Genomic DNA, 13,734 nt, shown 5'->3' with positions numbered 1-13,734 from the left:
TCAGAGCAGTAGCCATCCGAGCAGCAGAAACAACTACAGCTGTAAACAGGTTGATGCACAACAAGGGTGGCCCGAAGTCTAGCAAGAGAAGATTGCTAGGATTAGTGGCACAATCTATGCTGTACGCTGCTCCTATATGGGAACAAGCAATGACAATTCTAAGCTATAAGAAAGAGCTAGAAACGGTCCAACGGAGAGGAGCAATTAGGATATGCAGCGCGTATAGGACAATTTCCCGAGACGCAGTGCAGGTGATAGCTGGTGTGCCACCAATAGAGCTCCTTGTTCTGCAGAGAGGTGAGAGGCAAAGGGGTGCGACCAAAGCGGATGCCAGAGGAACTGCTGCAAAAATGACAATATAAATAGCACAAGTCGGAGAAAGGAGCCTGGACTCGGCGCCTAATCCCGCAAATAGAGCCTTGGTTAAGCAGAAAGCACGGTGTAACAACATTTCACCTGAGCCAGGCGCTATCCGGCCGTGGATGCTTTGGCAAGTACCTGCACTTCATCGAGAAAAAGGAGGATGAAAGGTGCTGGTACTATGAGAAGAACGATAGCCCTGAGCACACACTATTTAGGTGCTGCAGATGGGTTGGAAGGAAGCACAAGGCGGAGGCAGCATTGGGAGTTTTGCTATAGCCAGAAAATATTATCAGTGAAATGCTGAAGAGTGCGGAGAGCTGGGATATTGTAGCCGCGACATATCAGAGGTGCTACTAAGCAAAGAAGAAGACGAGCGGAGGCTGCAGACGGCCTACGAGGATAGTGGCAGTGGAGGCCAGCATTAACATGATGTAGGGGAAGTGCCAGAGAAGCAAAGACAATCAGCATCGCAGAGTAGTATAGCGATACAGGTCCTGCATGCTGACGAAGAAGGGGAGAGGTTTTAGTGCGGTAATCCCACAGTACCACGACTCCACCCGTGGTCCCTATGTAAGGTTTCATCTCCTCTACAAAAAAAAGATTACCATCTGTGTTGCTTAGCTCTATAACAAGTTGATTCGGATGATCCTCCAGCTGATGACGATATATGGTGCTGGCCTCTAAAATCTCTTTTTTTACGATTTTTAGTGGACCGGTGCATAGAGTCGTTGGTGGTGAACCATGAAGAATTAGTCAATTGCCTCAACGTTTTTGACTGACATCTCTGGATGATATCTATGCTTCAGTACATGCAGATCCCGAAATTTGAATACCATAGGTCCAAATTCAAATTTGATGACTACCTTATCTACGAAGAGTTAGTTTTGTATTGAGTTCTATAAATTAGATAAATATTTATTTTGCAAATTAGTTATGAACATATAAAGATATATATATTATAGAAGAAAAAGGTGTTTTTAATCCATTTTATATAATTTTCTTATCTAGCTACGTTACATTATCAAAAGCTAATAATAATTTTATATTTTTAGTACAACATAATTTCTGCTATCCATTCTATGAATATAAATAATAATGCAGTGGGGTGCGACACTGCACAACATTTATATAGGATAAAACTTGATGTTAATCACGTCATAAAAATATAAAATAAAGATTGTTGATTTATTTTTCTCTTTATTTATGATTATATAATATTTTTTTTTATATATATTTAACTGTTGTTTCATTAAATATTATTATTACTCACGTTTATAAATCTATATTTTTTTAAGTTGTTTAGAATAAAAAAAAATAATTATTTAAAAGTGTTTTGCATATCGTTATTTTTTCTTTTAATAAAAATACACTTTTTATAATAACTTAAGAATTTAGAAACACTGAAAACGATTTAAATATATTACTTCTTTGAAGAAAATGTTTTATTTGCATCAGTAAATAAACAGGTGACAACATGTGTCATGTACATATGGTAGTCGAGTTTGACAGAGTTTGTTACTCTATTTTTTTTTTTGCAATGTTTTAAAACATTTTATTATATAAAGTATTGCAAAACATCCGAATACATTGGACACTTTTTGGAGTACAATATGAAATATTTATGTCTTCACTTCGCCCCTTATTTTAATGAATAGTAATAAATTTTGTTGATGCCATGAAACGAAATTTATTCCAACAAAATATACATGATATTGCAAAACAGCCTACAAAATTAGGTCTGTTTTAGAATATAACATGATTTTTTCTTGCCCCTTATTTTAAATGCTAGTGAACAGAATGTTTAGAATTACATTACATTTTTTTTAAAACATGTTTCAAAATCATGAGTAATAAAAATCATTGGGTGCGAAGATGCTTATCCATGAATTGCTGCAACAAACTTTCCAGTTTTTTTTTGGCCTTTTCTTATGAAAAGTTAATTCATTAATTCTTTCAATTTATACCTTAAACACTTCCAAATTCCGATATAATGCGATGGACAGTCTAAATTTAATATATCAAATTCATTACAATTAATAATATTCAGTATTTTTTAGAAAATGTGACTAATGCACACTAAAATTATTTTTTACAGGAGATTAGTAACTGAATAATCAGTGTAAAAAATATATACAAAGTAAAGTTTTTATTTTTTTTACATTTATTTTTGTTATAGATTATAAAGAATTTTAAGAAATTTTATAATGGCTACATACTCAGTGCAAGAACTAGTCAAAATTATTGAATTTTATTATTTTACTCAATAATGTATTATTAGAACGTACAATAAAATATTTATTCATCCGTTAGATAAGAAACTTAATCATCTGTTTTTAGGAACGGGGTGCAGTATGCGATCGTCAACGATAAAATGTTGATCGTACTGTTCGCAATAAGAAGCTGTGGTGACTCTACGACAAAGTGTCAACGATGATCCATTTGTGTCTGATCGTCGACGAGCTACTCAGTTGGGCATCTCCAGAACATCGTTAAAACGAATATTAAAACTTGATTTGAAGATGTTTCCATACAAAATAAAATTGTTAATACAAGATTCAGAACATTGCCTTAGATATGCCAATAAATTCGGTGACCGAATAATTCAGATTATGCTTTTCCTCCTTGTTCTCCCGATTTAACGGCACCTGATTTCTTTTTGTGGGGATGGTTTACCAGAATAAACCACAAACAATAAACCACCTTAAATAAGATAGAAATAACAAATTTGGAGTCAAAAGTGTATTAGAAAAAGTTATTACGTGTCAACAAGAAAATTGAGATATGGTAAATGATAATATTTTCCACATTTATATGAGAAAAATTCTAATAAACTATACTTTCATAAAAAAAATACAATTACAAAAGTTATATGTATTTTACATTAGTCAGTCGAACTTGGCCCAACCTGTATATGAAAAATCAGAAGGTTTGTTCATCTAAAAAAGTAAAAATAATGCATTTTTTCAGCAAGCAGTTCATGTGCAAAAAGCATGTGTAACTACAGTCATACCTCGATTAATGAATAAGATGCATTCAACAAAATTACTTTGCGACAAAATAATGTATTCAGAAGTAAATGTATTATGGCCCAAATCGGAATGTGTTCATTCCTAAAGAAAATGAAAAGCTTTTTTGAACAAATTTTTTATTAAACAAACAACAACAACAACATTGCCTCATAAATGAAGATTATGTTTACCTTCTTAACTCATTGGTTCTGAACATTTTTAATTTCGATATCATTTTCTTTGTCATCATTCCTAATAAGATTTTGTAACTGAAAAACCCTCATCTTCTGCATTCAACAAATTTATAACATTTATCTAGATAACTTCATTTCTAAATTATTACAATAATAGCTAACTTCGTTATATCAAAACGTTGCTAACAGAAGCAACACTTCTGTCTTCATATCGATAATGTAAAGTGTGTATATAAAATACTTTAGTATAACAAATAACAAACAAATAATTCATGAATCTAACTTTTCCTACAATCTGATGTTCGAAATGGACAAGTTCAAGTGTGGAGGTTGTCCCTAGAACTGTGGCCGTCAACTCCTCTTATATATTTTATATATCTTTAAAGCCAAATTAAATTTATTTTTCATTATAGTTGTTTTTTTTTTCTATTTATTTATGATTATATAATTTCTTTTTTATATATATTTAACTGTTGTTTCATTAAATATTATTATTACTCACGTTTATAAATTTATATTTTTTTTTAGTTGTTTAGAATAAAAAAAATAAAAGTGTTTTGCATATCGTTATTTTTTCTTTTAATAAAAATACACTTTTATAATAACTTAAGAATCTAGAAACACTGAAAACGATTTAAATATGTTAGTATAACAAATAACAAACAAATAATTCATGAATCTAACTTTTCCTACAATCTGATGTTCGACCTGGACAAGTTCAAGTGTGGAGGTTGTCTATGGAACTGTGGCCGTCAACTCCTCTTATATATTTTATTTATCTTTAAAACCAAATTAAATTTATTTTTCATTATTTCATTTACTATTTCAGAGTAATTTTCTTTCTTAGAATATTTTCTTGTTTATGTACATACTACTAATTTGCTCTTTACAGAATGTTTGTTCGGTTTTGTTGGTTTAATATTTTAAATTACTTCAATTACTATGAAAATTCTTTGCATTGAATTTTTCATAAAAATATTATAATTCTCGAAAAAGATAATAATAATTTAGTTATGAGCAAAATGTTATGATAACGTTATTTATGTACGTTATTAAAGAAACGGTTTTGTTAAAATTTTATTTATTTAAATATTCTTTATTGTTTTTTTTTTATAAGTACAGTGTTGTTTTAATGTTGTGGAGACTGGTATGGGATGATGGGATGATTAAAATAACATTTAAATATTCTAGTTTTTAATATTGAAATTTTTTAAAAGTATTGAATTGTTTTGAAACTTTACATTATTATAATATAAGAATATAATTCGAATTGAAGAACATTTTTCTGTATTATTCAAATATGTATTTTTTCATTGAATGCATATGTATTCAAAAAAAAATATACAGAAATTGTTTAAAGTTGTCAAATTGTTTTTAAATTGTAAGTCTGATTCTTATGGGAAATCTTGTATTGAAAATATATCTTCTTATTGTAATGATTGAAAATTTACAGATAATGGTGATGGATGGATGGATGTTGTTAAACGTTAATTTTGTAATGATAAGTAAATAATTATAATTTATTCTCATATGAATCTGTATAGTATTATAAAGTAAAGGATTTAAAATAAAACAAAAACAATTTTCAATAATTAATACTTTTTTTCTCTTAAAAAAATACAATATTTATTTATTTATGTACACTTTATGATAACATGCTTAACAATTACTGGTAATGCACTTTTTACAAAAAAAAACTAACATAGAAATAATAAAATTATTAAAATCGCTTACAGTAACGAAAAAAACAAAATAAGTTAATAATTTCGATAAAACATAAAAATATAACATAAATATTTGTAAATAATTTTGCAATTCGTTTGAAACAGTGATTTTAAATATTAATATAAATAAACACATTAAATATTAACTTAACAGAAATATGTATATAGCATTATAATAATCACATTATTGGAATTAATGAAATTAACAGCAAATTATGAGCGTTGAGAATTAAACAAAAGTGAATGTATCTTTATTTACATATATAATTATTGCAATAATGGAAGTTGTATGTTTATTTTTAAATAAATTACTTAAATTGCACACTTTTTGCATTATTAATTTAATAATACAACAATTTTTATTGTCGCTTCGTTGTATTTTAATCTATTTGCTAATATTGCTATAATTTGTATATTTTATAAACGAGTTAAGTTAGTTGCCTATGTTAAGTGAAGACAACACTTCTTCCATGATATTGTTTGAAGTACATAGAAAGATTCAGTCGTATCTATTCGGTGTGAACTAATAGAGTTAGCATTAGTTTTTTCCTATCTATTCTACATCACCGGGACGCTAATAAATTAATTTTCGTAAAGCTAAAACAGTTTTTCTTCATTTTTTTCTTCTTCTTATTATTTTAAATACGTTTGACCTAAGTCAAACTATGAGTTTATAGCTCTTGTTATCCAATCCACTGTTTGGGCGACTCTATGGTATATCCCAGGTTGTCCAGGTTGAGCGCAGGAATATCCTGCTGAAACGATACCAATTAGGTACCATCTGTTCTGCTTCTGGAGCATCAAAGGACCACCAGAGTCTCCTTGGCAACTGTCCTTGCCGCCGTTCTTGTACCCGGCGCACAGCATCTCGTCGTAGATGACTACGCCGATGCCTTTCGATCGATGCCACCTCTCGCAGAGTCTGCTATCGATGACAGGCACCTGGACCGCCTGCAGGGTGCGCGGTCGCTCCCTGGACCCAGGTTTAAGGGCACCCCATCCTGCAGCAACTCCCACCTCGCCTAAGAAGCTCTCTCCCTTCGGGGGTAAACAGATCGGTGCGATGTGGGGAAGTTGGTGACTGGCTGTCCTATCCAGACGTAATACAGCAACGTCGAAACGATCAGCTTGAGGTGTGAACTTGAAGAATGGATGTACCTGAAAAATAAAGAAAGAAGACATGCAGCACAGTTAGTCAGTAATCTTATCTGATAATGCAAAATGCGTTTTTAAAACTTCTTAAATCAATTAAATGGATTAAATGCTTAAAATTTTGAATAGCCATTATATTTATCTTCAATAATTTATTTATAAATTATAATCAGTTAAATCATTTATATACAATAAATAAAGTAAAGATAATAAACTTACAATTTTTCATTTCTTCGATATTTTAAATATTTTATAAATTCTTGTTTTTTATAAATTTCATATAAATTAGTATCGAAAGTTTTTATTAGTATTTATGTCTGTTTACTAGTTACTAGTTAATCTACTTTAAGTTAGATTGGATATGTAAAAGACATTAGAAATTATTACAATTTTCATGTATAAAAGTTTTATACTTAATACTAGTTATAATATTAAAAATATGAGTTTTTTATATCGATTTACTTATATCACTATAAAAAAAATAGAAACGTTAGACAATTATATTGTCATAGGTTGGCCATTGTCATCTGGCTCGACGTTCTCGAAAATTATATATGCTGAGATGAACACTTTCTAAATTAGTAGAGCTTAGTTTTGCAAACTTTTCAATTAACATTTTTTATGGAAAGATTTGCAGTCAGTAGTCAAGTTTTAGCTAACACTACATTTCTGTACTCATGTACTCATTTTTTTTTTGCATGTATACAGAGCAATTATTTTAAGAAATATTAATACATTCAAAACAATACACCTATACATCCGCTCTTTATATGGTATTTCGTTATATAACCGTTCTTTAATTATGGTACTTTTTCTCACAAAATGTTTCGATAAACGGCCAAAAAACAATGTGAATAAATGTTTATATCAAAATAATTGATTTGTTGTAGGTCTTTTCACTATAACGGCATTCTTTAATTATGGCATTTTTCGATTAAAGGATCAAAATGTTTCGTAAACGGCCAAAAACCAATATGAATAAATGTTTATATCAAAATAATTGATTCGTTATACGTCTTTTCACTATAACGTCTTTCTTTAATTATGACACTTTTTCGATTTAAGGATCAAAATGTTTCGTTAAACGGCCAAAATACAATGTAAATAAATGTTTATATCAAAATAATTGATTTGTTATACGTCTTTTCACTATAACGGCTTTCTTTAATTATGTCACTTGTTCGATAAATGTTTCGTTAAACGGCCAAAACAAATATGAAAAAATCTAATGTTTTGTAACTCATTCATAAATAATCATTAATATTTTGTAAATAAATTCTATTATAATCAAATCATAGAAAATCTATGATTCACATCAAATATCTAAGTTTTTTTCGGTAACTGAGACCTAAATTTCATACTATAGAAAGAAAAATATATCGTACTTATATTCGAAATTTCGTTATTGTCTTTAACTTGATAAATTGTGGGATGAGATGAAAAAAGGATAGGGAAAATTATTACTAAACGGATGAATTCAAAAGACGCCATAAATTACAACATGGGATTGTTTCAGTAAGAACTCTCCAAAGAACAAAATTTAAAAAGTTAATTAAACTGTTTTGTCTGTAGTTATAATTAAGAAAATTTACTGAAACAAATTATAAAAAAAAACTTTGATTCTTATCTAGAATTTTAATTGTATTTTATATTATTCCTGTTTATTTTGATTTAGCATTTTCTAATAGTTAATGAAATTATATTGACCGCATTCTTAATATATTGTATATTCAATATTAAATAATCAATATTTCTTTTGGATACATAATGCAAAGGATTGCCATCAATTTAGAATCATGTTTTTTTCTAAAAAACTTGTTAATCAATAAACTGCTTAACTCTGGATTTCAAAATGTGTCTCGAATTTTCTTTTTAGTGTTAATGTTATTTTAATGAAATAAAGCCATGAGACTAAAAACAACTGTATAATATGAATTATTATAATTTCAGCATATTCCAGTAATTTATTAAAAAAAAAACAATAATTTAAATTGCTTCATCAGCGAAAACTTGTTAATACCTTGACATAGTAATAGTTTCTAAAGAAAAAAAACTCAAAGCTCTACATTACAGAACAAAAAGAAATACTAAAAGAATTCCCTCATTACATTGACACGAACTAATTACTAACAAAAATTCTAATAATTCTTCTTTCCTTCATTCTTTCTTTTTGCCCCGCATTATTTATTGTTATTATTCTCTTGAAATAATTCGTTTGTTTTGTGGCCATTCCATGAGACATGAAGAAAGTTATTATACATGGGTTGTCTCTAGATATTTATATATATATATATTTCCTCCTTTTCGAGAAGTTTTAGGAAATAATTACAGCGTGAAGCACTTTCATTTTTCTCTCTCTTATATATTTATTTTCTCTCTTTGAGTCTCTCCAATGGTGAGAAGAACATATCCGCTTTTTTTTTACTTCTGGCATAATACATGCAAATGTAACGTTAAACTAAATCCGGTTCCAATGAGGTCATCATCGGTTTGTTTATTTTAAATGCAATTTGAGAACATATTAAGAAATTAAATTCAGATATATTTACGAATCTTTTATCCATAATAATGATTACACATTAGAATAGAATCTTTATTTTCTAATTAGCAAATGACTGAAAATAAATCGATTCAAAATATTTGATTAATTAGTAAATAATCTATGAAGTTTCACATATTTCTTTCATTAATAAATACTAAATCGCAATATGTATATAAAATTAATGAGTATTAATTTTATGTATGAAATAAATATTTCGTTTTTATTAATATAAGTACAATATAAACAATTATAGTATCTTTCTTTTTATCACATATCAATTATATTTGAAATATTTTCTATTTGCAAGTAAATAAATTATATTTAAATGACACATATAAAACTAATACATTAGTTTCATAAGATTTTGTAGTTACCTTCATGAACGTGAATACTTAACATGAAGTTAAGTGAGTTTTTCTTTTAATTTTTATCAAAAAGCTTGGAAAAGTTCTTTACAAAGTAAAGCATGGAGGAGATCAGTATTAGTTAGACATTATTATTAGTTTAGTAGTTTAAGTGAGAGTATTAAGAATTGTATTAAGTATAGAAAAAAATAGTAAAAGATGTAGATAAACGCCATCTTTGAAATACTCGCGCAACTTGGTCCTTCGTCAAAACAATATTAATAAAATAAAAATATTAGACATTGTTCTTGAAAAATGTTCATGTTTTCAATCATTTAGTTTGAAGAATGATGGAAATCAATGAATTACGAAATATTATTACGAAATGTGATATTTCTGAATTTCCAAGAATCTTTGCAATTCCATATTCCTACAACTTTTTTCTCGTTGTTATTAAGATAATTTTTATATCAACTTCAATAAATAAGAGATTTTTTTTTAATATAATTAGTCATTATTAATTATTGATAAACGATAATAAATAAATATATGAATAAAATAATAGAAATATATTAGACATTGTTTTCGAAGAATATTGAAATTTCCAATCAACTAGAAAAATGATGGAAATCAATGAATTATGAAATGTAATGTTTCTGAGTTTCCAAAAATTTATGCAATTTAGTATTCCTAGAAGATTTGATATGAAAATGATATTTTATATTAAGAATATATATGTTCATATTTCCGACTTTAAGAAATAGCTAGATGCTAAGGAAATCTCATAAAATATCGCTGCTGAAAATAAATATGTTTATAGTTTGATCAATACTTCTTTTACTAAAGAAACACAATGCTTTTGCACTCAATTTATCTTAAAAGAGAGATTATATTATAAAAATGAAATATTGTGGCTGAAATATTCATATTTTCTGATGCGCTCTAGATATTTTCTTATATATATGCATAACACTAACAGATATTTTGCGATACACAGATAATATTATTTTAAATCGTCTATAATATTTCTGATTTATATTTATATAGTAAATTCAAGTAAATATTACCACTTTCTTTATTTATAAAATAAATTTTAGTAGTTGAATTATTAAATATTTAATTAAAATAAATTAATATTAAAATAATTATAATATTATTTATTAAATAATTGATTAATTAAAAAAAAAACAATAAATGAAAATAACTTAAATTATTTGATTGATGTCAAATTGAACTTAATGTGTAAATGGATGTGTAATTATGTAATGGTAGAAAGGTAAACCAGATTATTAAAACTAATTGAGTAGAGGATGATTTATGTATGAGCATAATACGCATCGAACGAACCTGTATCTGTGACACCCCAAATGTGTAGGCGGGAAACGGCTCCATAGCCGAGTTGATTACGTAATCACCGAGTGTTACGTGCACTTGCCTGGGCGCCGCGCGTGCAACGCAATGGCCTGCAGTAACTACGTGACGTCTACTAACTAGCGAACCTCCACATCTGAAAATAAACATACAGAACATTAGTTACTTTTATATTATTGATATTAACTGTTTCACCTTTTTTTAATTCAAATAATTTAATTTATATTAAAAATATGTATTAACTTGATAAGTACTTTACAAGAAATGCATTTTGACAGCGTTTCTCAACCTATTGGCGGGCGACCCAACATATTTGTTGTGTAGTTGTAATATGACCCAATTGTTTATATTATAAAAAAAATACGATTTGACACAAGGTGACAATTGTAATTTTGCGACTCCTTTTTAACACAATTCAGTATTGTGTCCCATAGGTTACGAAAGATTCCATTATAGTATTTTTAATGTATTTACTTCTTATAAACGATGTAGACATATATAGTATTTTATTATATGATTATTACATGATTATGTACAACTTTTCAGGCAAATAACAATTAACAATCAGAATTACATTAAATGCAAATGATGTCATTTAATATCTATAAACAAATGTACACTTTTCTAAATATCTACACATTACAATAAAATATAAATTTCAAGGTGTAATTGAATCTGTCAAATTTAGTATCAACCTCATTAGACGAAATCATAACCAAAAATAGTGAAAGTTGTAATTTGGTTTCAAATTGATATAAAGTTTAAATATTTTCATAACATTTTTTCGTCATCTACTTATAGTATTTCTGAACACAGTATTTTCTATTCTCATGTTTTGCAGATCTTTGTTATATATCTATTTTGGAACCTTTTGATAATTATTATAAATATTAACAACTTTAATTTTTGATAAAAGTCCTAGGATATCTGATATAAATAACAAAATATATATTGTATTTATTTATTTATATTTTTTCTTGTAATTACAAGAAGAATATTCAATATATTCAAGTGTTAATTAGCTAATGTGTTTTTTATTATTTTAAGTTTAAAGAAACTTTAAGAATAAGTTTTGTTTTTACGTCACTCTAAAAGATTATATTCTTATTTTTTTTTGTTAAAATATTTCTATAATTATATAGAACATAACATAACAACATTATGTTCTTATAGATTCATTCACTACTAATTAATCATAGTTCAATTAGTCATGAAATTATATAATTCATAATATTAGTCGATTTTTGCATGCTCTATTGTTACTTTATTTTTGTCAATCTCACAAGAAAGTCACCATGTCACTTGTCAAATATATCACACTATTATTCACTATTTGTTTAGTGTAGTTTTAATTTATGATACATATATTTTAATTTGGGCACCCAGTATAATTGAAATACATTGATTCTGCATATACAAAGCGCACATGACTCAATTACTATTATTACAAGCTTATGATATATACATGAACAAATTCTTTGTTCTTGTGTTAATATAAGATATTTGGCCAGGGGCGGATTTAGGCATAGTCTTCATGAGCTGCATTACAGAGCCCTGTTCTTTAAAATAATACATACAATTAACCCAAACTTAGGTTAATTCAATAACTAAGAGCCCCAAATAATGTAAGTCTAGTGCCCCCAAATAGTGTTATTTAACGATTTAATACTACTTCTTTATATCAGGACAAAATTAATAAAAATGTAAAAAATATTTTTTTATGTCATTTCAATTTATTTATTACATATGCTGTAAATTTGATGAGTATAATAATTAAATCAAACAAAGATAGTAAATGCAAAGTGTTTTTCTCCGTTGCATGAACTATTGACATTTAGTGACCTAGAATATATATGTGTATAGGTGGAAGAGTTTGCGTGTGTGTGAGCTTCGCTTTTGCGGGGGCGGCATTGGATGTAGCGGTGTGGAGGCGGCGGCGGAAGGTTTTGGTGGGGCGGCATTCAGGGGTGGGGGCGGTTTTGGCATTCGGAGAGCTTTATAGATTTTGCCTGTCGGCCGGTGGATCCGGGTTCCGGGGACCGGGAAGTGGGTCAAGTTTATGCAATCGATCGAAGTAACCGTTTTTAAATGGCGATACTGACCTACCTAAATACAATGCGCATTAAACCTTGAAATATTTACGAACGCAAAACTTTTGTACGCAACGTCAATATTGAGACTCCGGTAATTGCAATGAAATTATGATAAATTGAATGGTTGAGCAACAGTTGAAGAGATGCTATCTGCGTAATAACAAATATTTACTTATACCGGCAATAATAATATTACAAATATTTCCTTTGTCACGGATGTTAACTTATTTTAATTATCGTTTATATTTAACCATAATTAAGTGAAGATATCATTATTTATATAAACTGCAATTGCAATTATATTTAAACAATATAAAATTAAAAATATGAATTTCACACTTTCACACATTACTAAATTCTATTTACTTAATTATAAAATATGTTTTTCTGTCCCATAATTCTAATTATTTGGACTTTTGTAATATTATTTCAGTAAATATTATTATAATTTTAGACAAAACAACATTATTTTTGTCAAAATTCTTAAATATTAATAAATACTCATTTGTTTATACCAAAGTTATCTGTATTTCCTTTGTTATTATTTGTATGTGATTTTGATTTACTCGATTAGTCCAGTATCAAATAGCTTGGGATATTGTCTTCAATATACATACTTTATTCTTGTTTTGTTGAATTTGTATAGTTTTTTTGTTTATTATTCATACACTACGGAATATAATCCGTTCAGAAGACGAACCCGAATTGTACGTTAACGATTTAAGAAGCGTCTCGAGCTATATCGGTGATCGGTTAAGGAACAGTTCGGATTTCGTACAAATCGGACAACGAACACTTTCGGTGCTCTTTGCACCCCAAAGTAACGTCGAATGGTTTGAAGGTGTACGTTATCCGAACATGTGTTTCAAATCTTTCCCGTGTTCGTTGTCCGATTTGTACGCAGTCCGAACTGTTTCTTAACTAATCAATCACCTATTGTATA

At 28.2% G+C, this 13,734-nt stretch overlaps 2 protein-coding genes across 2 annotated transcripts in view; one reads left to right on the top strand and one right to left on the bottom strand.

Moving 5' to 3' along the window:
- Positions 1 to 53: 53 nt before the first annotated feature.
- LOC108559604 lies at positions 54 to 639 on the top strand. Its single transcript, XM_017916934.1, has 2 exons — positions 54 to 297; positions 416 to 639. The coding sequence occupies exons 1-2, from the start codon at positions 54 to 56 to the stop codon at positions 637 to 639; spliced, it is 468 nt and encodes a 155-aa protein (XP_017772423.1).
- Positions 640 to 5,659: 5,020 nt separating this feature from the next.
- LOC108559603 (proclotting enzyme) overlaps positions 5,660 to 13,734 on the bottom strand; it is a 30,998-nt gene continuing 22,923 nt past the window's right edge. The window contains exons 4-5 of the mRNA XM_017916933.1: positions 10,675 to 10,834; positions 5,660 to 6,447 (exon numbers count right to left, since the gene is read on the bottom strand). Coding sequence (XP_017772422.1) covers positions 5,953 to 6,447; positions 10,675 to 10,834 — 655 coding nt within the window. The 3' untranslated portion in view covers positions 5,660 to 5,952. The remainder of the gene's footprint in view (positions 6,448 to 10,674; positions 10,835 to 13,734) is intronic.

The sequence above is a fragment of the Nicrophorus vespilloides genome, unplaced genomic scaffold, assembly GCF_001412225.1.
Source record: "Nicrophorus vespilloides isolate i.1.1-1 unplaced genomic scaffold, Nicve_v1.0, whole genome shotgun sequence".
NCBI classification, from domain to species: Eukaryota; Metazoa; Arthropoda; class Insecta; order Coleoptera; family Silphidae; genus Nicrophorus; species Nicrophorus vespilloides.
The sequence above is the reverse complement of the archived record's forward strand: the minus strand, read 5'-3'. Positions and strand labels throughout refer to the sequence as shown.